This window comes from Ursus americanus, chromosome 10 (genome assembly GCF_024610735.1).
Source record: "Ursus americanus isolate L20-20 chromosome 10, mUrsAme1.1.p, whole genome shotgun sequence".
Classification (NCBI taxonomy): Eukaryota; Metazoa; Chordata; class Mammalia; order Carnivora; family Ursidae; genus Ursus; species Ursus americanus.
Genome location: NC_142136.1, coordinates 11,671,755 through 11,698,321, shown reverse-complemented (window position 1 = coordinate 11,698,321; position 26,567 = coordinate 11,671,755). Strand labels below are relative to the sequence as shown.

General features: G+C 42.0%; 1 protein-coding gene across 1 annotated transcript in view; it reads left to right on the top strand.

The window, feature by feature from the left end:
• The window catches only part of UBAC2 (UBA domain containing 2), a 166,205-nt gene that overhangs the window by 109,515 nt on the left and 30,123 nt on the right, over positions 1-26,567 (top strand). The window contains exon 7 of the mRNA XM_045811013.2: positions 15,574-15,816. Within this exon, the coding sequence (XP_045666969.1) occupies positions 15,574-15,816 (243 nt within the window). The remainder of the gene's footprint in view (positions 1-15,573; positions 15,817-26,567) is intronic.

Below are 26,567 nucleotides of genomic sequence, written 5' to 3'. Positions count from 1 at the left end.
TAAGTCATGTGTATCTGCTGTCATAGAAACCACCAACTTTACTCATGCTTTTCTGGAAAGCTGCCAACTTTGGATTTATTTTATTTAGTTAGTGGTGGATTTATTTTGGTTAAGCTAGTTTTTATCTCTCCTTGTGTCACTTATTCTTCCATGATTATAAATGTTTCTGAATATATAACTTTAAAATAACCTCACTGATTAGGGCACCTGAGTGGCTCAGTCAGTTAAGCATCTGCCTTCGGCTCAGGTCATGATCCCAGGGTCCTGGGATCGAGTCCCACATCTGGCTCCCTCCTCAGCAAGGAGTCTGCTTCGCCCTCTGCTCCCCGTGCTCCCCACCACCACTGCTTGTACTCTGTCACTCTCTCTCTCAAATAAATAAAATATTTTTAAAAAATAATAAAATACCTCACTGATTGAAAGGAGAGAGGTTATAGATTATAGTCAGGACAGTACTTACTGGATAGGAGCCCACTTTCTGTTCAGTTATGTCAGAGAAGAATGAGGACTAAATTTTTTTCCTGGATTGAGAGGGGGAAGGTGTTTAGTTTACCAGGGGCAACACTAAGTTAGTTGCCTGGGACCGCTGTCCCTCTTGAGTTCCATTTCATGATCTGTGAGTCTACCTGCTGCCAGAAAGGTAAGGGGCATTCAGGTTTACTTAAAGAGTCCTTTGAGATTACTCACATGTATCACTGATATGTGTTTTATGTTGTGTCCTTCTTCCTTTGGCAATTCTGGTTTTTAATACCACCATTTAATATTTAAAATACAACTGTTTCCATGAAAGATTGGAAAATTGTAATTGGAACGCTTGGCGACAGCAGCCAAGGGAAATGTCTCAATTAAGCATGAACTTCAAAGATGTTCATATCTGTCTGCTTCTGCTATCCTCTCATTATTGTGTGTGACTGTTCTTCTCAGTGTCTTTGGTAAGAGACCTTCAAAAATCGGGGGCACTCTTCACATAGTCACAAGTTCTCTCATCTTCTTACACATTAATACTTCTTTTCCATAAAGAATGTGTTGCTTACTTACTGAACTGTATTTAAGTTCTTTTTGTGGTTCTGCAGAGAGCCTTTGGGCTCTCCATATCCCTGCACTTCTTCATTTTCTGCCATTTTATGAATCATAGTAGTGAATCATTACCGCTGGGATGTACCCTAATTCTCAAAAGTTGAAGTCTCAGGCCTGAGCTGATTCTGGAATGATTAAAACAGAAAGAGCATGCTTTTGCCAATTTTCTTTTTACAGTTCACATATTTATCATCTTTTGGTCTTCTTTCAATCTGTTTGGGGGTGAGTTAACAGACAGGCCTGTATTTCTCAGACTCCAGGCTTCTTGCCTTGAACTCCCCTTCACAGCCTACCCATTTCCTGCATTCATTCCCTGTTCTGTAGAATATATCAGACTTTGATTATCTCGTGATCAAGCAACCTTAATGTAAAAAAAAAAAAAATCTGTCCTACCCAATAACAAGATTAGAAACATAGATTGACACCAGATTATTTAGGAGTCTGAATGTGGTTTGAGTTTGTATTTTTTTCTGTAGGCAGTGGGGATCTTTAAAGCTTTTTAAACAAAAAACTTCACGACGGTCTGAAATTACAGGAGTTTTATTAGGGTTTGTAAATCAAAAAAGAGGAAGGGAAAAGTGAGCAATCTTGTAGGAGTCAGGATGCCTCATGTGTGGGCTATGGTTGCTTTTTTCTCTTCCATCCACAGTAGTTTTAAGGAAAAAATATAAAATATTGTCTTATGATAGCTGTAAAAGACAAAGCATCGAACAGAACCATGTGTTGGTTGGCTTTCCAAGTCATGGTGTAACAGTACGGGGGAAGCTTATGGAGCTTGCATAATCTGTGGAAATCCAAACTTGTGTGGACTAAGTTTTAGAGCCCTGACTGCTCTGTGGTGAAGAATGATATGTTGGGTCCTCTGGTCCTTCCCCTGCTTTTCATGTCTTTTTCTTCCCTCCATGCTTCCTTTTCCTTTTTTTTCTTCTCTTATGTTTCTTCTCTGGATTGACCAAAGAACGGTACAGTAGAGTGGGTCAGATAACTCATCTGATGCCTGAGGTTTTCAGTTGAACTTTAGGGATTAAGATTAGTTCCATCAGTTCATTGAAATGACAGATGTGATGGAAGGAAGTCAAGGCTGGTTGGAGCTGTGAGGTTGGCTGGGCTTGTGGAAGGCCACTCATAGTAGTGGAAAGACAGCAGTGACTTCCCAGGAAACATCCAGATGTAGAGGGTGCTTTCACCTTCTTATAGTCAATGTGGCGTTTATAATTCCGACACCAAATGGAGTGCCTATTAGTCCATTTCACATCACACACACACATTTTCTCTCTCTCATTCGTTCCTTCCCTCTTAGCCCCCTCTCCTTCCTGTCCTCTCTCTGCCCCCATCCTCCATCCCGACCACAGGTAGCCACGACCTACTGAAAGAAACCTGCTGTCCTCTGCCATGGCATGACAGTTGTAACTCAGTCCAGGGCTGACAGTACGAATGTCCTGTTAGACAGGTATCCACAGGGAGGGAGTGACCAGTAGACTTTAATTTTTCCATGTTCCGTGCAGAATAAATGAAATTATTATTTACAGTATCTTGATAAAGCTGTCACAGAAGTACCCTATAAGATACAGGTATAAAATTTTTATTGCTGCAACTCATCTTTTACCTATAGGTGAAAACCTAGCATCTTTTCATTTTTTTAATGATTTTATTTATTTATTTGAAAGAGAGAGAGAAAGAACATGAGCAGGGGGAAGGGCAGAGGGAGAGGGAGAAACAGACTCCCTGCTGAGTAGGGAGCCTGATGTGGGGCTCAATCCCTGGAGGCTGAAGACAGACGCTTAATGGACCAAGCCACCCAGACGCTCCCCTAGCCTCTTTTCAAAGGCTTTCAGAATTTGGCCTCCTCATGTACCAATCTAATCCCTATGTACCATATACTTCAGAGACACTAAGTTTGACTCTTTCTGAACACCTTGTCCTGTCTCAGGATCTGTGCCATTGTCCAGTCACTAATTTTTCTTTAACAAACATGTGGCAGTTACTATGTACCATGTACTTGTGGTAGATGATATTATTTGTTCAAACAAATATTTTTGTTTGTTCAGAATATTTGCTGCCCCTCTCTCCTGGGGCCTCCCTATAGGGCCTCTGTGTGATCTGTTACCATCACGCTTTACTCTGTGACGTACATTAGCCACTAAAACATGAGCAGAAATGATGAATGCTTCTCAAGCAGAAGTTTTAAGAGCCGCCGCACGATTCCACCGTTCCTCTGTTCCCTTTGCCGTGAGAAAAGCATGTGCCAGATAGAAGCTACTTCTTCAGCCCAGACCTCGGAATGAAGGAGACACATGGAGCATGGCTATGGCCAACATGTAAGATGAATGAGAATGCTGTAAGCTGCTGAAATTCAGGATCATTTGTTACCATAGAATAGCCTAGAGAAAGCAGACTAATACAGCTCTTTTCTAAGCACTTTATAAATATGATCTTAATTAGCATTTATAAAAACCTGATGACTATTATCCTCATTTTATAGATGAAACCAAGGCACAGAGGATTAAGTAATTTGCTAAGAATACAAGCTAGTAAGGAATGAAGACAATTCAAATGCAGGTCTTCTAGCTTTAGTGTTTATGCTCTTAAGAGGTAGCTTTGTATAACCACGTGCCGTTTCTTCCAACTATATCCCTTCTTTCACCATTAGATCTCTTCTTTTCCTAGCAAAATCTTACTTATTTAAGTCCTGACTCTGAAGCTTTTTCTGAGTCAGCCCTGTCTTTGAATTTAGGAATTATACACTATTCTTTATCTTCCCCAGTGCGTAGCACAATGTCTGATATTTTATCTATATCCTATAAATAATTACAGAATTTCAAAATTCACTATTCACAAAATTCACAAAATAATTTCTGTGCTATAAAACACTGTAATACTTTGTGATTGTCAGGGTGCTTTCAGTGTGTACTGCCTTACTAGGTTCTTGACACAATCTCTACTGTGGTAGAGAAACTGGGCTTCCCATTTTAAAGATTTCAGAGATGGGGCGGCTGAAGTTCAGATTGTACAACTGATATATGATGTCACAGGACCAAAGGCCAGGTGTTCTGGTCCCAGTCCATGGGTCCATTGCCTCTCACTGTACCTTTCAAGGTGCTCATCCATGTCTCTTTCAACCACAAGACACATACAAAGCTATTCTCAGATCTTCCCTTGACTACACCACTAAGATGAGGCCCTGTTCATCATCAGTGCAGACAGGATTCTGGAGGGAGATCCTGGATATGAAGAAATTTTAAAAGTACCCAGAGGTACCAAAAGGCACATCTCAACTTTCTGTAGCCTTTGTTATGAATTTTGTGGGCTGACCAATATCCAAGAAAACGTTATCCCATTGACAGACTCTACTAACCTCCTGATGTGAAGAATCCAGCATATAGCTATATTTGCTCTTCTAGGAACAAGATATTTAACTGGTTCTCCATATAATGGATGAAAAGTGCAGCTCAGTCCCCACCTTTCAACAAACAGTTCATTGCCTTGTTTCTGGCATTATCATGTATAAGAAAATGAAATTAAAAATGGCTTTGAAAAAGTTTAAAGGATGATTTAAAATACATTAACCTTGTTCAACAGTGCTGCTGGTCAAAGAGGAAGATAAGGACAAGGTTACCAAGAAAACACCCATACTTTTAAATTTTAGATGATCACTGGTAGATTATCATGACGGTTGCAGCACAGAGCATTTTCCCACAGGGTCTTCATGTTGTTTTTCTATCAAGAGATGGAAGGTCTTCAGTCAGTTTTGGTTATCTCTTTAAACTGTTTTTTGGTGTGTGTGTTTTTTTTAATAGAAGCATCCAATGTTCCTTCATCTTTGGGACTGATTGTGTTGATATTTCTCTTCTATCTTGATGATAATCTGTGGGAAAGGACTATGGTAAATCAATGCATGTGATTTTGAATTTATTAATTATAAACAATGGCATAGCATATTATCAAAAAGTTCTCATGTTAGCTGAGAAATTTTCAAGACACTAGAAGTTTTTGTTACTAAAGATTGTTTTTAGTCTGCTAAAGTCCTTCCTCTTATAAAATAGAAAAAAAAAGATTTTTATGTATCTGGAGATGTCTAGATCTTTCTAGATCTTCACATTCACTTTCTTAGGAAAACTTCTTTTATTCCTTTTATTTAGTAAAGTGTTATTTATATACAATAAAATTCAACAATGAACACAGTGGACATAGATAGGTTTCTACTTCTCTCTGGTGAATACCTAGGAGGAGAATTGCTGGGTTATATGATTGATGTATGTTTAACATTATAAAATAATATAGTATGATTCTACCAAGTGACTGTACCATTTTCCATTTCCACCATCAATACATGAGTTCCATCCTTCCTTACACTTGGCCTTGTCAGTTGTTTTAACTTTAGTCATTCTAGTTGGCATGTAGTAATACCTTGTGGCTTTAATTTGCATTTCTGTAATACCTAGTGGTTCAAACATCTTTTCTTGTGCCTACTGGACATTTGTATAGCTTCCTTTGTGAGGTATTTGTTCAGATATTTTACACACTTTTTCATTGGGTTACATTTGTCTTATAATTGAGTTAAAAGAATTATTTTTATATTCTGGACATAAGCTCTTTGTTGGATATATTTTGTAAAAATTTTATCCCAGTCTATGGCTTGCCTCTTTGTTTTCTCAACTATGTCTTTCAATGAACAAAAGCTTTTAATCTTGATTAATTCAGTTCTCAATTTTTAAAATAGGTTCTGCTGTTGATGTCTTATTTAAGAAATCTTTGCTAATCCAATGCCACAAAGATTTTATTCTGTATTTTCTTCTAGAATGTAGTAGTTTTTGCTATTAGATTTACATCCAGGATCCCATCTGAATAATTCTTGTGAGGTAAAGGTTGAGATTTATTTTCTTTCATACAGATATCTAGCATCATTCCATCATTTGTTGAAGAGACTCAGTGCTCTTTTCATTACCTTGGCACCTTTGTTGAAAGTCAGCTGACTAGTGTGGGTGTATTTCCTGGCTTTCTGTTGTATCCCAGTGATTTATATGTCTGTCCTTACGCCAGTAACATATTGTCTTGAGTACTTTTGCTTTATGTTAAGTTGAAATCAGGTAATGTAAGTCTTCCAACATTGTTCTTTTTTTCAAAACAGGCTTAGCTATTTTTGGAACATTGACTTTCCATATGCATTTTTAAATCAGCTTATAATTTCTTCAAAACAAAAATCAGTTAAGATTTTATTTGGGATTGCACTGAAACTGTAGATCAATTGGGGAGAATTGCCATTGTGATAATTTAAAAATGTGCCCACAAATCCTTTTATAATTCAAGAAATGGAGTTTAATTTCCCCTCCTAGAGCGTGGGCTATCCTTAGCAATTCACTATGGCAGAAATAATGGTGTGTGACTCCAAAGAGCAGATCATAAAAGACACAGATGGTCCCATCTTGCTCCCTCTCAGGTCATTTGTTCTGGGGGAAACCAGCTGCCATGTCTCAAGGATAGTGAAGCAGAGATATGGAGAGGTCACATGGCAGTGTGTCAGCACTAACTTGCCAGTTGTGTTTTTGAGCTACCTTGGAAACTGATCCTCTAGTTCATCTAGTCCAGTCAAACTTCAGATGAGCACAGGTAGGCTGACATCTTGACTGCGGCCTGGTGAGAGACCTTGAACCACAGCCACCCAACGAAGCTGCTCTCAGATTTCTGATCCTTATAAACTGTGTGTATAACCAGTGCTTATTGTTTTAAGCCACTGGGTTTTGAGTAATTTTTTATCCAGTAATAGATAACTAATATAAGCATTTTAATAATATCAGGTCTTCCAATCCATGAACATGGTATATTTCCACATTTATTTAGCAAATCTTTTAATTCCCCTTTACAGTTTTTAAATTTTCAGTGTATAGGCCTTGCATTTCTTTTATTAAATATATTCCTCAGTATTTGTGGGTTTTGATAGTATTTTAAATGGAGTTGTTTTTATAATTTTTATCCCAATTGTTTGTTGCTGGTATATAGAAATGCAGTTGATTTATGTATATTGCTATTGTGTCCTGCAATTTTGCTATCTTTGTTTATAATTTTTGGCAGCTTTTTTGTGGATTCCTTAGGGTTTATTACATGCATGATCATGTCCTCAGGAAATATATTTTGTTTATATGTTTTACTTCTTTCTATTCTGTGCCTATTTTTTTTTCCTTACATCATAGCTAAGACCTCTAATACAATGTTAAATACAGGTGGTGAATGGATATCCTTGTCTTGTCCTTACCTAAAAAAGCAGTGAGGTTTTCACCTTTGAGTCTATAAGTGCATAAATCGTTCTACATCTTCACACTCATTTTTAATTTATTATTTTTAGACCAATGTAAGAAACAAGTTTCAATATAAGCCTATTTTCTCTTTAATTTTAGTTTCTTGAATCAGTTTATTGAAGTGCATATAATTTTAAAGGGGGTTCGTCTCCTTGTTAAAAGGAATACTAAAAGGTATTTACATTTACACACCTGATTAAGGCTTTTTCCATGTGCTAGAGACTCTATTTTTCTCCTCATGTATCTTTTCCTTAGTAGCAGAACCTTCATCTTATTTGGGGCAGGAGTGCCTCCACCTGAAATATCATACTTCCTTTGCATCTAGGGTATAGCCATCACACTAAATCCTGGCATCCTGTCCCGTGAGCTATAAATCCATATATTGGTGGGACTTCTGGGAAGGCTCCTCAAAGTAGCCTTTTGTCCTTCTGTCCTTCTGTCCTTCCTCATTTTCTCCCCTCTGCTGCCTGGAATGCAGCTAAAGATGGTTAGAGCTTTTATAACATGAGGGAGAATAAATTTCTGTTGTATTTAAGCCATTGTTATTTGTGGTTTTCTGCTTTACACATTTAACCTGATAATCCTGATACATGATTTTCCAAAAGGAAAAGTTTATTGCAGCCTCCTAAGGTAGTGATCAGCCTAATTAATTCTGTCCTTATTCCAGTGTAACCTCCCAAGAATCAGGATATCCAGGGCTTTAGTTAGATATTTCAAGATGATAGTAAAAGATGAGAGCTATAGGAAATTCATCTGAATCATTTTTGCACTTGACAAAGAACAAGATGGCAAGACTCTTTCGATAAGTGCTAAAGCCACATGATTCTGTTATGAAAAGAATAATCACTTCATAATTTCATAATTAATTTCATAATTAATCACAAATGGCAGAAGTAACTTTAGGCATCTCTAATTTGCATACATATTCTCTGCGTAAATACATACATACATACATACATACATACGTACATAAATAAATTCCAAAGTTTCTTCTTTCCTTCTTTAGCATTTTTGGTGAAGAAATGGAATATGTAAATGTAAGATCTGTTAAGAGCAAGAATTTTCTTTGTTTTGCTCCCTGCTGTATCCCAGCATTTAGAACACAGCCTGGCACATAATAAATGTTAAGTAAGAATATGTTGAAAGAATAAACGTTGGATGAATAGCCTCAGTGTGGTTGCCTCAGGACTTGAGTACATATGAAGTCTGTATGATGAGGTCTAGGTGCAAAGGGATGTTTGTTCCCTTGGCTTGTCCCTGTCTTGCAGAGGCAACTCTTTCTCCCCAGGAGAGCAGCTCCTTGTGTTTATCCTGTTGTCCTGTTAGGTGATAGATTTCTGAGTGTTGGGACCATCGTCTCCAGGACCCCAGCAGTGCAGTTCACTGTGCAAGGTGTTTGTTCACCCAGACTTGCCTGCTAAAAGAGATCATCAAACACCTGGGTGTCATTGCCCAGTCATGGTTTCTCACCTTTGTCTGCTGTGGTTACATGCTAATACTAAGCAGGACCAGAGGACACTTGAGGTTTACTCTCTATAAGCAAGAGGGTTTCACCTGTTTTCTGCCCAGCAAATTAAATTCTTTATTTGCCCAATGAATATGATTTCATGATTTCCTTTTGAAAAGGACTAATAATCTGAAAAATCAGAATAAGTGTGTAACTGACGTCCATGTTTATTAATGGCCTAAAGAAAACAATTTCCTGTTGTTTTACATTCTCAGATTTATGAGGTAACAGCTTCTGTTGGCTTATGGGGAGCTCCTAGCACTAACCCAGGGCTGTGGCATAGCTCTTTGGGGTAGGTTTTCAACTGCATGTGGCCTAGATTTTTCTCTGGCCTCCTAACCTCTGGGTTTCTTTTCCTAATTCCTGATTCCTGCCGCTTGAATGCTCTGATCCTGGCTCTAGCTGGCCTCCTCAGACACATGCCCCTTGTTCCGTTTCACTGTATCTGGTCATCCTGGATCTCACTCCTGGCCTTCCCAAGACCAGTGCTGCTACTGCTTTGTCCCTTGTAATTGGGCCTGTCAGCTTGACCTTGGGCTTCCCGCTTGAGGGCCAACCGGAGGCCCTCCCTTAATGTTTCCCCTGGCCTCTTGACATGCAAATCTGAGCATATGGTCTATTTTTAAAGCCTCTTTTTTCATGAACTGGGGGTTTCGAGAAAACTCTCATTCAGAAGTCCCAATACATGAAAGGTTTCTGAGATAATGAAAATTAAAGTTAAAAGTAGTGTATGAATGTAAGGTAGCATAATAATAAGAGATACTCTCTCAAAGCTCTTGGTGGTATATGAGGTGTATAACTCGGAGAATTTAATGCAGTCATTGTTATCCCATCTTGTCATAGAATAAGGTGACGATTATCAAATATTTATAGGACTAAACTGTTTAAGCTCTTCATATTTCAATCCTTTATGAATACCTAACATTTATGAATAGCACTTTAGTTAGTTGACAACTTGAGGTCATGCTGGTGTACCAGAGGCATAGATAGGTAAACTCTACCTTTGTGTCATATAGGAAAGTATAAACCTACCACCAAAAATGTGTCTGTTGGCAACTTCCCAGTTTCCCTTAAAAGAATCTAAAATAATGTCTTTTTTTTTAGAACATTTATTCATTGCCATCTTCCCAGCAAAGACTTAATGGGTCCTTACTATGTACCAGGCACTGTTCCAGATGCAGAAGTCAAACCCATCAAACCAACCACAGTTTTTCCTCTTCCAAAGCATACACTCAAATCGGAATCAAACCCTTAGGATGAAATTCAAGCAAATGAGCACAAAAGTCCTATTTTATCCCTTCCAGAATTTGCAGTAGTATATTTGTTTATTACTGGGGTTATAAATTATCCTAATTGTTCACAGGTTGGCCCTTCTAAAACTGAATACGTGATTTTGGTGAGTGTATACATGACAGTGGGACAGGAGTAGACATAGGCAGAAGTGTGAAAATCTTTAGCTTTCATCAATTCCTTGAATGAACCTATGACCTACTCCCCCACCCTCCAAATTAAGAACCCCTGCTAAATTGTGAACTCCCTAAGTGGAGGCAACAAATACGCATTTTCATTATTTTTTCCTAATTTCTTTAAAAGACATATGATTACATAAAGCAAAAATAACACCATATTGCTAGGTTTATAAGTATATCGGTATAATATATAAAGTAGCATTAGATCGGGGTGATGTTAAGTGGGACTGTATTCTTGCAAGTTTCCTACAATTTACTTGAAATAATTCAGTATTAACTCTAAACACATGTGGTAATTTAAAGATGAATATTGTAATCCCTAGAGCAAACACATGAAAAAAATGCAGTGAAGTATTGCTAAAAACAAAACCCAGTAAACAAAATTAAATACTAAAACTAGTGGCTTGACACAAAAGAAAATAGGAAAGGAGGAACAAAGAACAAAAAAACAGATGAGAGAAATGGAAACCAAATAGCAAAATCCACCTATGACAAAGTAAGCCCATTAAGTCTGAAGAGCTAAACACTCTAATCAAAAGGTGGAGATTGTCAATGTGGAATTAAAAGCAAGAAACTGCTATATGCTATCTATAAGACACACTTTAAACACAGACACACACAAAAAGTTGAAAGGCAAAAAATAAAGAAACATCATGGAAACAGAAAGCTGAAATGGCCACATTACTATCAGACAAAATAGATTTCTGCATGAGTAATTCTAAAACAAAGAGGGATACTCTGTTATGATGAAAGGGTCAATTATAAGTGTATGCGTGCCTAATAACAGTTTCCGACTACATACCAGAAGTTAAAAGGGAACTAAAGGGAGAAGTGGACAAATTCACAATCATGGTTGAGACTTTGAAACTAAAAACCAAAAATTTTAATATTTTTACTTAATTCAAATCTTACAGTTCTATTTTGATCAATTATTTTCATATTTTGTTATGTGTATAATAACATTCTGTCTTAAGCAAAACCAATACAATACAGCTCCATTTTCTGTTTTCCTTCCTACCCAGATCTTCAGAAAAGAAATTTCTAATTCCTTGCCTCCAATCCATTATATGTTTTTGCCATAATTACTTCCTTTCTCTTTCTTTGTTAAAAAAAAAAATTATACACACACAAAGATAGTGCTTTTTTTTTGTTTCCCCTATCCTGCTGTAGAAAAAAACCATGCTCCATGGTTCTGTACTTACATAAGTTTCTGCCCATAAATAGTATATGCTATTCTCTTATGTTTGGGAATCTTGTAAAAAGATGGATCTAGTGTATGATACATTTAAAAATACCTTAACACATGTACACCAAGGTAATTTTAACTGCTGTTTAGTGTTCCCTTGGATGAGTGAGCCAGCCCTTAGCCATTCCGGTCCTGGGGACACTTTGTTTCCATTTCCTAGCTGTTACATACAGCACTGCAGTTGAATATTCCCAAAAGCATGGCTTCAGCTCTGCTTAGGTATTGTCGAATGGCTCTCTCCCGAGAGCTTGTACCACTTTACTTTCCCTCAGGACTGTGAGGGTTCTCCGTTCTCATCCTTACCAAAACTTGATCCCACATTTTTCCATTTTTTAAATTATTATATTTAATATTGCATTTCCCTAAAAACAAGTGAAAATAAACATCTTTTTATGTGTTTGTTGTCCTTTTGAATTTCCTCTTCTGAAATTGCCTTTTCACCTGTGTTTTAAGTTGGGTTGATTGCCTTTCTGTGATAAATTTATAGTTTCCTTATGTATTTTGAATACTACCTTTGTTGACTGCAAGAATTCTAAGGACCTTCTCTAGGCTCTTACTTGTCCTTTGACTTCACTTACAGTAATTTTTGGCATACTTGTAGCTTTTAAATTGTAAAGTAAATGTATGTTTTCTTTTAAAGTTTGTGCTTTCTGGTCCTTATTTAAAAATCCTTCCCAGCTCAGTGTCAAAAAGATGTGCCTTCTGTATTTTGTGCAGGAAGATTTCAAGTTCAGTAAATTATTTCCTTAATCTGTTGGGAGTTTACACATGGTGTTGGGAAGAGGGGGTGTGTTCTGTCTTTATTCTGACGCAGAGCTCCCTCTGATTTACCATTTCCGCTGTGCACCATGTGCCTTCGTCCTCCAGAGCCTCTTCCTATGCGCTTGTTCTTCAGGTCGATTTGAGTAGCTCTACATAAAGACCACACGATTTTAATTACTCAAACTTTATATCATATCCTGAAATCTGATAAGCCTTATGATGTTACTTTAAAATTACTTTGGCTATTCTGGATCCTTTATTTTTTTATTTTAAAATTTTTTATTGTATATATATAACACACCCAAGTGTTCATAAACTATAAATGTCATGAAACCAAACAAGTCACTATAAAGTGAACACACCCATGAAACGCCACGCAGGGCAGAGTACTGCCAGCCTCTTCGCGCCCCTCCCTTCCCTGACTACTCTCCCAGGACAGACTGTCATCACCCTCATGCTTCGTTCCGTGGTTTTCCCACTTGAGATAGATAGATAGATAGATAGATAGATAGATAGATAGATAGATAGATAGATAGATGATAGATAGTTCAGATCAATCCACTTACAAAAATGGAATCATACAATGTGTGCATTTTTGGTCTGGCTTCTTTCTCCCAACATTATGTTTTTAAAACTTAAACTTTAAATATTCCAAATGCATTTCAGAGTTGCCATTTAAGTTCCAACAACAACAACAAAAAGCTGTTAAGATTTTATTTTGAATTATATTGAATTTGTATCTTAATTTGGTGAAAATTTGTATATTAATAGTTTCACATCTTCCCATTCATGGATGTGATGCCTTTACTACTAGGATTTTTTTAATGTGCTTTTTTTTTATAGTTTTAAAATTTTCTTTTTAAAAGTTTGCTGTTCTGCAGATAGTTAATTGCTTTTCTTTTCTAGGAGGTCTGTTTTATCTCTGGTAACTTTTAAGGGCTTCTTTCTTTGTTTCACTACAGTGCATCTAGATATAAACTTCATTTTGTTATCCTTCTTGGGACTCTTGCATTTTCAGTCTGGGATTTGTTTTCTGTATTAATTCTGGAAAACTCTTATCTCTTGAAATACAGTCCCACTGTCTCCATAGTCCCTCCTTTGTCTTCTTCTGGAAGTTCTATGAGACCTACACTGACGGCCTCTCTTCTCTGCGTGGAATCTCACCAGCAGAGCCCCAGGCCTCACCTGGGAGGACACTTCAGAAGTGTCTTTGATTCACACCCTGCAGAGCTTTTACCGTCTCCCTGTGGAGGGGAGACGGTGGGTATGGGCTACGCTGGGCTTGGGCAGGAATTGGGGTTGCTTCCTACGGAGGTAACTAGTGTTCCGCATCACTCCTGCCTTCCACAGACCCTGGTGCCTAATCCCTGAGTCCGTCTGAGCTCTTGGAGACCTTGCCAGCACTTGGATTTACCTTTCTTCCCCTGCGCCAAGTGATTTCTAATTATTCAGCATGTTTTCCATTTTGTTAGTGTGGTTCAGGATTACAGATGCTTTCTAATGTCATTGAATGTGGAATTTGTTTCTCTTTTCATTTTCTTTGTTCTTCTGTCCCATTTTTGAGAGAAGTGGCATAGAAATGATTTGAAGCCAGAACTCCTCTACATTCACTCTTTCCTCTGTTCCAGTCTGTCTTTCGCTCCTACCACTGCACCGAAACTGTTCTCATTAAGGTCATCAAAGGCCTCCATGTTGACAGATCTGATGGTCATTTTCCTCTCTGGCCTGGTTGAACACAGAGCTGCATGGTTCACACTGGCTGTTCCCAGCCTGAGACACTGTTCTGTGCTCTTCGCTGATGCTAAGCCTTTTCCTCCTGTCCCTGGCAGCGCTGCCAGATGACTTCACTGGCTTCTCCCAATCCGTCCACGCACAGAATGTTGCTGGGTTGAATCGTAAGTTCTCTTCTCCCTTCTGTTGTTCGTCCTGCGCCCTTGCTGTTATCTAGTCCCATTGCTTTCACTGCCATCAGTGCCCCTGGCCCCCAGATCCTTACCTCTGCTAAGTTTTCCCTTGAGTTGCAGTTCTCTATATATCTGCCCACTGGGTATCCCACTAAGATCTCTACTAGATGTTCCCGAGCCCACCGCTCCATCACATTTGTTGTTTGCACTGCCTGAAATGTTCTTCCTGAGTCTTCAAATCGCTGGCGTCCCATGATCCTGAAGAGCTTTGCTCAAATGTCACTTCCTCCAAAGCTTCCCTGACTCCTGACCTACAAATGGTCCCTGCTCCAGGCCACTTTATTTTGTTTCCTTCACAGAACTTACCTGGAATTGTTTTATGTGTTTGCTCATTCACTCCGTATTCTCCAAACTGACCACTGTTACCTCTACAAGAGTAGGGCCTTGTTGATCTTGTCTTCCACTGTCCTTTAGCTGTCTGCAACAGTGCTCGGGGTATACTGCGTGCTCAACAAATTCTTACCTAATTAATTGATTTAAATTTTATTAAAACATTAAAGTGTACTTTTCTCCTATTAGCACATTGTCAAATATGTTCTAATTTGGCATGAATAATTTATCCAAAGAATCAAATTCACAAAATTAAAGTGTTTTTTTTTTTTGCGAAGGAATAGCCATACTCATTTTAACCTAGAAAACCAGTCTTTAGATATCTGTCACCATATAAATTACCTTAAAGATGAAAAATAGGTGTGTTTGTGAATAGAATTGTAAATTACTGTTGGCAAGGATTTTAAAACTAGAAAAATCAGTACTTGAAAAATGTATTAGAACACTAAATTATAGACTGTCTTTATTTTCTGATAAATTTATTATATGGCTAGATTGCATTATTGGCCATTAAAGTTGTTTTCTGCCAGTATTTCTCTCTGATGGCCATCTGCCAATAAGTAACCACAGAGTTAGTACAGCGTGAAAGTGTTTTTATAATCAGATCTTGTATGGCTTTTTTTTTTTGTTAAAGAAAATATTGTTTTTTAAATATTTTGCCAGTACTTTGAGTGCGAAGTGGTTAGAATTTTGCTGTCTCTTCTAGCTTTATAAAAACAAATTTGTTTACTATTGAATAAATAAAATTTTTGTTGCTTTGTACTGCTTAGTACCGTGCAGCTTGGTAGGAGTTTGGGTTATCACCCAGCATTGCTAAAATGAAGGAAAATGCCATCTGAAGTATTTTGTGATTCTTGATTTCTGCGTTAACATGTTCTTGAACGTGGTTACGGTGAAACAGTCCCGTTGGACTTTCTTCTTGCAGGCATCAGGCATCTGCTACAACAGCAAATTGTTCCGACTTCACCAGGTGCTCTGCGTTCCCATATGGATGGCAAATTTCTTTTCTTGGACACTTGAGCCCATCTTCTCGTCTCCAGAACCCACTGCCGAAGCCAGGATTGGGATGGGGGCCACAGTCGACATCCAGAGACAGCAAAGGATGGAGCTGCTTGACCGGCAGCTGATGCTCTCTCAGTTTGCACAAGTGAGACGACAGAGACAGCAGGTAAGCAACAGAATAGTAATTCAAAATGCAGAAACACTCATGGCCTCAGCACACTTGGCCACCACGGCTGTCCGTGTGGCCAAGAGTATGTTTTACTCCTGTGCATTGCAGTGTGGATAATTTGACGTTTCCAGATAGGATGTAGGTCTCTGATAGTGGCTTTTCTTAGTTGTTTTTTTTTTTAAGTAAAAAAAAATTTGCCGCTGAAAGACTGGTCAAACTGGACATTCTTGTTCTACTTCTATTAGATAAACATTATTTCTTAGAGAAACACCAACCTAGTTAACAAGATGTGATATTTATCTGTTCTTATAATCTTGTAAAAGCCACAGTGTCTTCCTGTTAAAATGCTTATTATCATGTGCTCTGGAGTGAAGAGCAGATGTAAAACTTCTCGATTTTCCTTGGTTGAAATGGAGAAAATAAGAAGGTAAGAAAGTTTCAGGGGAATAGCCAGTGAATCAAATGCTGTGTTTTCTTAGCCTTGTCATCAATATCAGGAAATATGTACATTTATCTATCAAAACTGCTGTATTCAAACACTCCAATAGCACACTTGTCTTTCAGGGTCACTGTATGTCAGCCAGAACCTTCTGCCTGACCCTGCTCTGGCACTCCACGATCCAGCACACTGGGCTCTTCATTTCTTTATCTTCTCTACCCTCTGGGGTATGTGAGACAAAACTGTTCTCTCGTGCCATCTCCCTATCTCCTGCCTTCACTGGGTGTGAGGATTAGGTCTGTAGGCCTCCCGGTGGTCTGGAGAAGTGAAAGCAGGTGTGGCATCCCAGGTGTCCCACTGGAGATGTGGGTCCCACAGTTTATATCTGTGGTGGAAGAAGGGGTCCCTTATTAATGGCTGAGTCTACAGGTGACAAAGAGAAGCATAGGTTGTTCCCTACAGATGTATTTGAACTTGAGATGACTCTGGAACGTACAACTAAGATACCTGTGAATATAGTGAAACGTGGAGGACAGACCTCTCTCTCAGGTCAGAGCTGGAGGTGTAGATCATGGAGTCAACTTTATAGGGTTGACTAGGTGCTAAGTGAGTTCTTTAAGAGAATTACATCCAAGATGAACATAAGCTATAGGCGAAGCCTTGTATGTAGCAAGAGGAGGAGCTGAATTCTTCAAGGAAGGAGAAGGAAGAATGAAAAGTATAAGAACTCAGAATGACCAGTGTCCAAAAAGTAAAGTCATGGTGAGTATAAATATTTTCCGGGTAGAATGGGCAGAGCTGTGAGGGAGAGAAAGAAATAGGGTATGATGCTGAACTTTCTGGCTTAGATAATGGGATAGATTGATGACAGCACCATTTCACCAATAGCAAAAGAGCAGATCTGGGGGGAATATATCGACTGAGGTGCCTTCGGAATACCTGGGACTCCCCATTAGATAGCTGCGGATTGCATGCTTGTGAGCAAGCCAGAGAAGTTGTATCACTCAGTTTGGCATCCACAGGCACGTTCGCATGCATGAAATTTCTCAGGGAACACTGTCGGGATCAGGATCTCGCAGGGGAGTGGAGGTGAAGGACACAGGGAGGCTGAACAACAGTTATGAAGAGGGTCTGAGCCAGTCTGACAGCTGTGGAGCTGAGGAGAGCCCTTCCAGATTGCACCACTTTTGGCCAAGGAGCGGAAACTTGAAACTCCACCAGCCAGTCACTGGGTGCAGATTGCCGGTCTCGGGCCGACTGGCTGACTGTCCTTAGATGCACCCCATCCACAGAGGGGCTGTCCTTGGAGAACGGTCAGCTGCCAGCAGCCCCCCTCAGCAGGAAGATGGAGCACTTCAGTCCTGGGGAGTTTGGAGATCTGGGCAGCAGGCCAAAGCAGCCCTCATGCTGCTTGCATCTTCTTGGTTACGTAAGTTCTTGGAGCAGCTCCTCCTAGATTCCGGTGACACTCTTTTCCTAGGAGAGACCTCTAAGAGGAAGGTTAGCAGGACATACTTGATCCCCTTCTGCTCAAGCTGGTCTCCAGGCCACACTGGTCATCTCCCTCTTCTACTTTCCATTCCACCGTTGGCTGGAAGACACACGTGGTGAAGTGACACAGAGCCTCATCCCTGTGAGGTCTGAGCCCCCCCATCACTGTGCCTCTCTCAGGCTGTCTGCTGCCCTTGTCCATTTACCGTAAAACCTGGGGCTTGTGAGTACCAGGAGACGCCCTAGTGCCACACATGATTTTTCCCTCCTACTTTTTGTCCCCCTAGCTGTACCTTTTCCTGAGGATTACGGTTACTTAATCCTGCCATGATAACAATTTCTTTCCTGGCCTGCTGCTCTTTTGGCACGAGGGCCCAAAATGACTGGGCAACAGCTGTAACTTAAAATGTAATGGCCTCCTTACTTTGTCCCTGAGGGAAGTGTTACCCTCCTCAGAGGCGAGCTCTCTAAACCCATGGAATCTAGTTTCAGGGACAGGAAGCCCAGATTCCCAAGTGGGTCACTGGGTGAGAGGGTCATTAAGGCCACTTCCCCTCCTACCTCTTATTTCCAAGACCTTTGTGTTCTCCCTGCTGGGGACACAGCTCCCGGATAATGGTTGTTGATTTAGGGTTTGTACTGCATGCTGGAGCCACAGTGCCATCCTTGCGGGGGATCCACTCCAAACTGGCATTTCTCTCGCTCGTTTATCCGGCTGTCTCATTGGTCTGGCGAGCGGGCAGCCCCCAGGTCGTGTGATAGGTGAGAAGGTCGGTGCATCCCGTGCGCACTGTTGTAAGTGACCTCGTGATCTGATGCGACGTTAGCTGGAACCCTGGTCAGTAGACCAAACTTCTGTAAACCCACAGATGGTGGTGCTGGCTGACAGAACAGACCTAGAACCAGAAGGTGTGTCAGTTCCAGTGAAGGCGAACTGCTGCCCTTGTAGTCAGCTCAGGCTGCCACAGCAGAGTATCAGACTAGGTGGTCTGAACAACAGGAAATTCTTTTCTTACTGTCCTGGAGGCTAGAAGTCCAAGATCAAGGTGCCAGCAGGGTTGGTTTTTGGAGAGGACTCTCCCTGGCTTGCAGATGACACCCTTCTCATTCTGTCCTCACACGGCCCTTTCCCAGAGTGTGCGTGCTCTTGGTGTCTCTTCTTATAAGGACACCAGTCCTCTTGGATTAGGGTCCCACCCTTATGATCTCGCTTAACCTTAATTACCTCCTTAAAGGCCCCATCTCCAAAGCTAGTCACATTGGGGGCAGGGACTTCAACCTGTGAATTTGGGGGTGGGCAGCTTTCAGTTCCTAACACTGTCCCTTCCAGAGTGAAAAGGGCAGCATAGTCTGTCTTGTGCTGACTGTTGCTTCTCTTTGAGGGATGGTGGTGTGTGAGGGCTTAGCATTGGTCCCTGTTACTGTCAGTAGCTAGTCCAGCCCAGAGAGTGGGGCCCATGCAGAGCCTCCATCCCTGCCATCATGGCCATTCTGTTGCTGTGCCAGCACTGGGGTGGCTGGTGATAGAGGCTGGCTGATGTCAGTTGGCTGAGTCATTCTGTCTCCCTCTTCTGCAGTAGATGTTTCTGGTAGATAAGCATTCCAATATAGTGCTCAAGTCTTGCTTCATTGTATTCCTTTATATTTCTTTTGCCTTGTGCTGTCATAGTTCACCTCCCCACCTGGCAGCTGCTTAGTGCACTCCGTCACCCACTCACCTGTGGTCCTCACTTGGCTCTGGGGTCACAGTCAGTTGTTATTTGAGACTCTCTGAACGAGGCTGGTGGGTACTCTGTGGGCACAAGAGAAGTGAAAAACATGTCTTTTCCCCTAATGATTCTGCAGTCAACTTCAGGGAGCTTGGGCAGATATACTTGAATTAGATAACATCCGGGAACAACGAAACGTTGGCATGAGCACCCAGGGCATAAGATAGCCAAGAAGAGTGCTGTCAGTGTGGCCTGATACTGTGTGGTTTCAGGGCCTAGGAGGACGGGCAGGATTGGCTGGGCTGAGATGAGGCAGATTATCCCCAAGCAGAGGACCAGCAGGAGTGGTGCAGGCATGGAGGTGATAAAGAGGCCCGGAAAGAAAGACCTTGAGGAGGATTCCACCCCCCACCCCCACCCCAGCTGAGGCAGGGCTGGGTGCGAGTGAGAGCTGGGGAAATCATGCTGCACCTGTAATAGAGGGAGGAGTGTTTAAACCTGACAGCAGATTTGGGTTTTGATATAGGAGGCTGTGAAATGTGATTTAGCTGGTAGTAAAGGCAGGACAGTGTTCTAGAAAAATCTGTCTCATTGCAGTGTGTACAGTGGAAGGGCAAAAGGAGAGAGCAGGGAGGAGGAGTGAGATAGATGATCTTTAAATCCAGCTCTCAGCTCTGTGAGCGCTGTGGCCGGGATCAGGGCATTGTCCTTATTGAGCACGTCTCCACTCGCTCCCTGTTGTTTCTCAAGGCTCTGTCATCCTAGCAGGTGACCCCCAGTCCCTGCCGTTCACCCCGCCGTCAGCTCCAGCAGCCAGATCTGGATTACGGACTGGACTCCCTCTCTCCTGGGCTCCAGACCCAAACATCCCCTGCCTACCAGACATCTCCACCTGCACGCACTATGGGCACATGAAGTCTTCCATTTCTTTGCTAAATTGGCTTCTCCTCCTCACTCCCTCCCTGAATGAAGAGCACCATCACCTGCCCAAAGAGCCAAGCCAGAACGTCTTGGCTTTACCTGGCGGGTAGAAAGCCGCCATCGCTACCATCCCCTGTCCTCATCCCACTGCCTTAGCTCATCATCACTTAGCGCCTGGAGTAATGCCACAACTCCGTCTCCCCTCCCGGCCCAACGAGTCATCCCCCAGAGTAATCTCTTTGACGGCACAAATCTGACTGTTTCACTCCACCACACTTCTTCAGAAGCCCTTCGCGGCTTTCAAGGTAGTTAACACTCATTACCCGGAGCCCTTCCTGCGTCTTAGCCACGTGTCTTCGCCCGGCCCCACGTGCAGCCTTCGGCTAAGCTCGCTCAGCTAGTTGGAGTGTATCAGCGCCCCAGTGTTTCTCACCTCTTGCCCTCACTTCTGCCCTGTGCTCTGCCTGCAACAGACTTCCCCACCCCAGCACACACAGGGTTTGCTTGCCTAATTCCTGTTCACTCTTCAGTGTTCCTTTCAAATATCGCCTCCTCTGGGAAGCCTGTTGCAGCCTCCCGGCCAGCCTTGATCCTCTCCGTACTCCCACAGCCCCTGGGGTCTCTTTCACGGTGCTCACCACGATCAGGCGCCTCACCCCGATTTACTTCCCTGTCTCCACCAGTAGTGTGTCTCGGGGTGGGTGGAGACTTTTTTCTTTGTATCTCCAGTATGTGAGTAATGCTTGACACAGGATAGGAACTCACATATTTGGGGAATTGATTAAATATATGAACAATAAATATTTACAGAACTAATATACTGAGGCCATCTGAATACAGGTGAATAGTCAGGCCTGGGTGACCATTACAAATACCTCCTCTGGGAGGACAAGTATGAAGCAAACCATTAAAGATGCCCTGAGACCCACGTTTCCAAAGCACAAAGAGGAGGAAGGAAGCAGTTCCAGGGAGGTAAGGAGAAAACCGTAAAGTTCAGCAGCCAGGGAGAACAGAATGCTTGAGGGAGAATGGGTGTTCAGATTCAGGTCCCACCCCCCAAATTAAAAGCCAAGCAGAGATCTTAAGGAGGAAAAAACCACTAGACTCAGCAAGAATCAGTTCACTTTTGCAAGGGGTCTCCGTGGGGATGCCACATGGAGGAGCCGCACGTGGACTGGAAGTGGGGACACACGCATCACTTCTGAGCAACTGGCGCCATTCCAGAACCCGCTACGTTCCTTAGAGTTAACCGTGAGGCTGTACTCCCGCAGACATTTTTAGAAGCTCCGCGGTGTATACAGATTCCATGGCTCTGAAGGACCGTGAACAGTGGGACGACTGTAGACCTTGCTTCCTCTAGAGCTTGAGGCCAGAGCACCGACAGGGTCAGCGTGCAGCGTCCTGAGGTTCATCAGGCACCGTGATGTGATCTTTCTGGACATGGCCTTGGGACTTACTGCCGAAAAGCCCCTGGACGATTGTCTCAAGGACTCATAGTGACAATCACTGAGTTTACTGCAGGGTAAAGCCCCAGTCCTTCCTTCTGGTTCTCCTCGCCCTGCACGCCCGTGGCCCTCCCACTCCTCTGGGCATTCATGTGGGGCAGGGCGTTAGCTGCGTGATGGCTCCGCGCCTCTCCCCCGACGGAGTCGCTGGCTGCACGGCTGGGCCCAGCTCAGTCATCTGGGTACTTGCAGCTGCAGACCATTTTTCCACTCGGGGCCATTACATAACTTTCACAGGTTTGTGCTTTATTCATTCATCGAATAGTATGTGAGCTCTTGAAGGCCAGGAGCACAAACTGTGTTTTACTTATTTTTGTCTCTTTTGGTCCTACTGAGGGACCAAGGACACTGCTCTGGCCCTCAAGAGATTTGCAGCCCACTGGGGGAGGAGAAACAAGTCAGTAGCAGGTGCTGGGTCTCTGCTGGAGTTCGTGTGCAGCAAAACCAGAGTCCCAATCCCCCTCTGTGGCTGAGGGGGACCTTGAAGATGCCAGCATTCAGGTAGGTGTTTCAGGCCTAGGGAGCCTTGGGAGAAAACGCAGAGGGGCTCAAAACAGCTGTGGGAGCGACAAGTAATTGCCTTTGCCTGAGCTCAGGTTTCCCAAAGGAAGAGGCCGGGGAGAGTGCAGAGGCCCGGACAGAGCGGGTCTTCAGCCACATGAAGAGTTGTTTTTCCTTTTGTTCTGCAAGATGTCATGAGTCAAGCCTTGTAAGCAGGAGAGCAGGTTAGGTTTGTTTTTAAGAAGGATTATTTTGGCCGTAATCTGAGTGATGAGTGGAAAAGGTGACCCTGGAGGAAGAGGACCAGTGGGGGAGGTGATGGGGACTCCGTGTTTTCAGGATATTCGTGGTGGCGAGACAGCACTCCTTCACGGGATGACAGTAAATGGCCACAGTCAAGCGTTGCAGAGTGTCTGTACGTTCATACCTCCAGGGGAGCCACTGAAATTCCCCGCAGTCATGAACATTTGAATGGGGTTGCTGCGTGCGTCTCCACAGCTTCTCGGCTTGTAGGGGCCTCTCTGCCAGTCATGGTGGAAGAAACCCAGGTGCTCGCAATAGAAAAGCAGCAGAATGTAAATGAAGGAGCGAGGAATTTGCAGTTAAGGGATCAACCCTGGGTTGACAGGAGATCTGTACACAATCTACCTAATAGTGTTGTCATGAGGATAAAAGAATTTATATAGAATTACTTTATACACCAGAATAACCTATCAGGTATTAGTTATGATCTCATTGCACATCAGTTTTCTGGTTCTCAGGATGTTTGAGAGGGAGTTCTGATATAGGAGCTAACCTGATAGTTACTACTCTTAAAAACTTGTAGCCTTTAGAACAAGGGTCAGTAGGCCGTGGCCCATGGGCCAAACCCAAAGCTAAGAATGGTTTTTGCGTTTCTGGTGGTTCTATAAGTACCTACAGAGGATCTTCAGTTTTGCCTCTTGGTCTTCAGCGCCTCAAACATTCACTATCTGACCTTTGATAAAAAGAACTTTGCCAGCCCGCTGCTCTAGAAGATTATGTAGCCAGCAGCTTTCTAAGCGAAGTTTTACCAAGAAGTCTTAATTCTCTCTGGGTTCCAATCATCTTGTTAGTTGTGTGTCCGCCATGTTCTCTGTTGGCTGATGATGTTAATGCCATTATATGCCACAATGCAGACTTGGTGATCGAACTTTCCAGAGGGTACTTCTGGAAAAATTTCCGTTTCCCTTGGAAGCAGAGTTTAGGTGAAGCCCATTGTGGAGGCACCATGCTCGGTGTAAGCCAAGTGGGAGTTTTGTCAGGAACGCGATGGAGGCTGTTGGGGCTAATTTCTTGATTGCCTCTTCACTTCTTTGGGCTTCCCAGTGCTTCCTGGGTGATTATCACCTCTGTTTTCAGTAATAAGCCGTCTGTTTGGCCCACAAGGAAAGAAGGTGTTGCTGCCCACAGCAGCTCACCATTATTTATAGGTGCATTTCAGTTATTTTTGCAGTGTTCAGTTGAGCTAAGCTAGCTGTATTCTCTCACCCTCTTAGTTACACTTTGTGGCTGTGAAAATTGTTTCTCTATCTACCCCAGCGACAGTTGTCAGGTAACACCTAACATATACATTATTATGAGTCATATCTGCCTTGCAAATCATGAGTGTTCCTATCATTAATCAAGTATTTTGAATTTAATAAAATATTTTTAGTTTATTAAAAGTGCTCTCAAGTTCTCCATGTGTTTTTTAAGTTTTTAATAACTTTATTAAGATAGAATTCACATACCTTACAATTTATCTCTTTAAAGTATACAAGTATTCAGTGATTTCTAATATATGGACAGAGTTGTACAACCATCAGCACATTCACTTTTAGACCATTTTTATTACCCCAAAAAGAAACTGTGCCCTGCAGTGCTCACTCCTCAATCTCCCCATACCCCTAGCCCTAGGCAGTCGCTAATGTGTTCTTTCTAGATTTGCCTGTTCTGGACTGTTCTTATAATGGAAGCATACACTGTCTGGTCCTTTGTGGCCCACTTATCCATGTTGCAGTATGCATGATTATTCCTTGATGTGTTTAAACAGCGGGACCCACCTAGTAGACCTTTGTGCTAGCGTGTGCTATCCCATCGAATGAGTTTCTGTCATTGCCCCTTCACCTGGCTAGGCCTCTGCTAAGCTTCTTAACTCACCTCTTGGTCTCACCAGCACTACAATTTCCATTAACACTTACTTTCCACAAAATATATCTAATGTCCAGCCAAGCTCTGGGGAGCATCACAATGAACAAGACAGCATAGCATGATCCTTCCTCTCCCTGAGCTGAGAGTAGAACAAGATTACAGTAAAATGTCATGAGTGCTCTTCTAGGAGACGCACCCAGCCTATCCACTGGGGACTAAGAAATAGCTTGTGCAGGAAATACATTCTGAGTGGAGCCCTGCAAACTAGATACCTGTACCTTTGTGTGTGTGTGTGTGTGTGTGTGTGTGTGTGTGTGCACGTGCATGCAGCAAAGGAGTCCACTGTGAATCCAGAGGGGCAAGTTCTCAGCCTGGATGAACCCAGGCAGCCTTAAAGATGGCACGTGGCATTCAGCACACTTCTCAGCACTTTTCCTTTTTAGCTTTGGTCTTTCACTTTTTGGTGCAGTTTGATTTAAAAATCATTCTCGCCCAGTTGCTGTGCTGCCTTGTCAACAAAGCAATCTCTAATCAGTTAGAGCTAGTTCTTTTATGAGTGTGAAGTGTATAGTATCAGGTGCGGAATAAGTTACTAGTGCTTAGTTGATAAAAATCTGCAAATTAAATGAAAATTAGGTGCAAGAACTCTATTTTCAAGTGAAATTAAAGCTAAGCTGTTTATCTCGATCTGTACCTCCTTGCAGAAGCCGTCACGGTTCTAGTACTCTTCTAGTTGATCAGACTGACCTTTTGGACAGAAATTCAGAAGAGAAAGATAGGATCAATTTAAATTCTAATCCCTTTCCAAGACTGACTCATTAAGTGACCTCGAGAAAATCATTTCTATTTTCCATTCTGCCTTGGTGTCTTCATGAGAAAGAAGAGTGTGGTACAATCTCATGATGACGTACTCAGTATTTTGGAGAGAGAGAAGTTATAAGCGATCCTAGTCCTTTTCATAACTTATCTCTTATTAATCACTTTTTAAAACCACAAATGAATTTAGAGATGTGCCCAAAAGTAGACATAATGTTAAACAGGGGTATTTTAGAAAAATCATCCTCATAATCATTTTACAAATTTTTCTCCCTCCAAAAAGCCATCCCTATGGGTTTTCAAAACCAGAAAATTATTCTAGTACAGGAAAGATCATTGGGGTACCCAGGAGTTTCTCAGGCAAAATCTTCTGATCATCTTGTGAAGGCTTGAATTTCATGGAACCCACTCCAGGCTGCACCCTGATTCTGTGGTTAACAGATGTGGTTTTGTGAATAATGCAGGAGGAGCCCAGGAATTTCCAGAGCGGTGAGTAATGACTCTTGTCCGAGATTATAATACAGATTAGCGATACTGAGATTTTGAAAAATCATTCTTTTTAAAGTGATAGAGATTTATGCATGCATGTTGAGCCTGGATTCCCGGGCAGGGGGGCGGACTGCGAGAAGCAGGCATGGTTTGTGGCTCAGAGCATGGGCTTTGGGCTGAGAGTGGCCACGCGCAGCACTTCATTTCTCGGCACCAACCTTCCTCACTGGGGGACTGTCCACTCTGCAGTTCTAGGAGGTGTGGTTGCTCAAGGAGCTCATAGAGGTCCTTGATCAGTGCAGTAACACTGAGGAATAGTGCAGGAGAATATAAAATGGAGGTCCCCTAGACCAGTGTCTGCCTGGGAATCCCTCCCACAGCAGCTCTGGCTGGTGGCCATTGGGCTGATTTTGAGAGATAACTGCTTGGTTCAAGATATTCTTTAATATATTGAATAGCAGGGGTCAACTCATAACTAGTTTAAGGATCGTCAAGACCAGCTTCCCATTTTACACATAGGGAAACCTGGAGTCGGTGTTAATGTTCTCTGAAGTCAGCAACTTGACTGAGTTCTCTAGAAGTTCAGCAGAGAGAGAGAGAGAGCGAGCAGTAACGATTTGGATTGTCAAGAAGCCAATTACAGATACAAGACAAGAGCCAGTTCCTGTACTAACTGGGAGGACAGTGAGAGGGAACAGGGGACGGCATTTTAGGGACAGGCACACT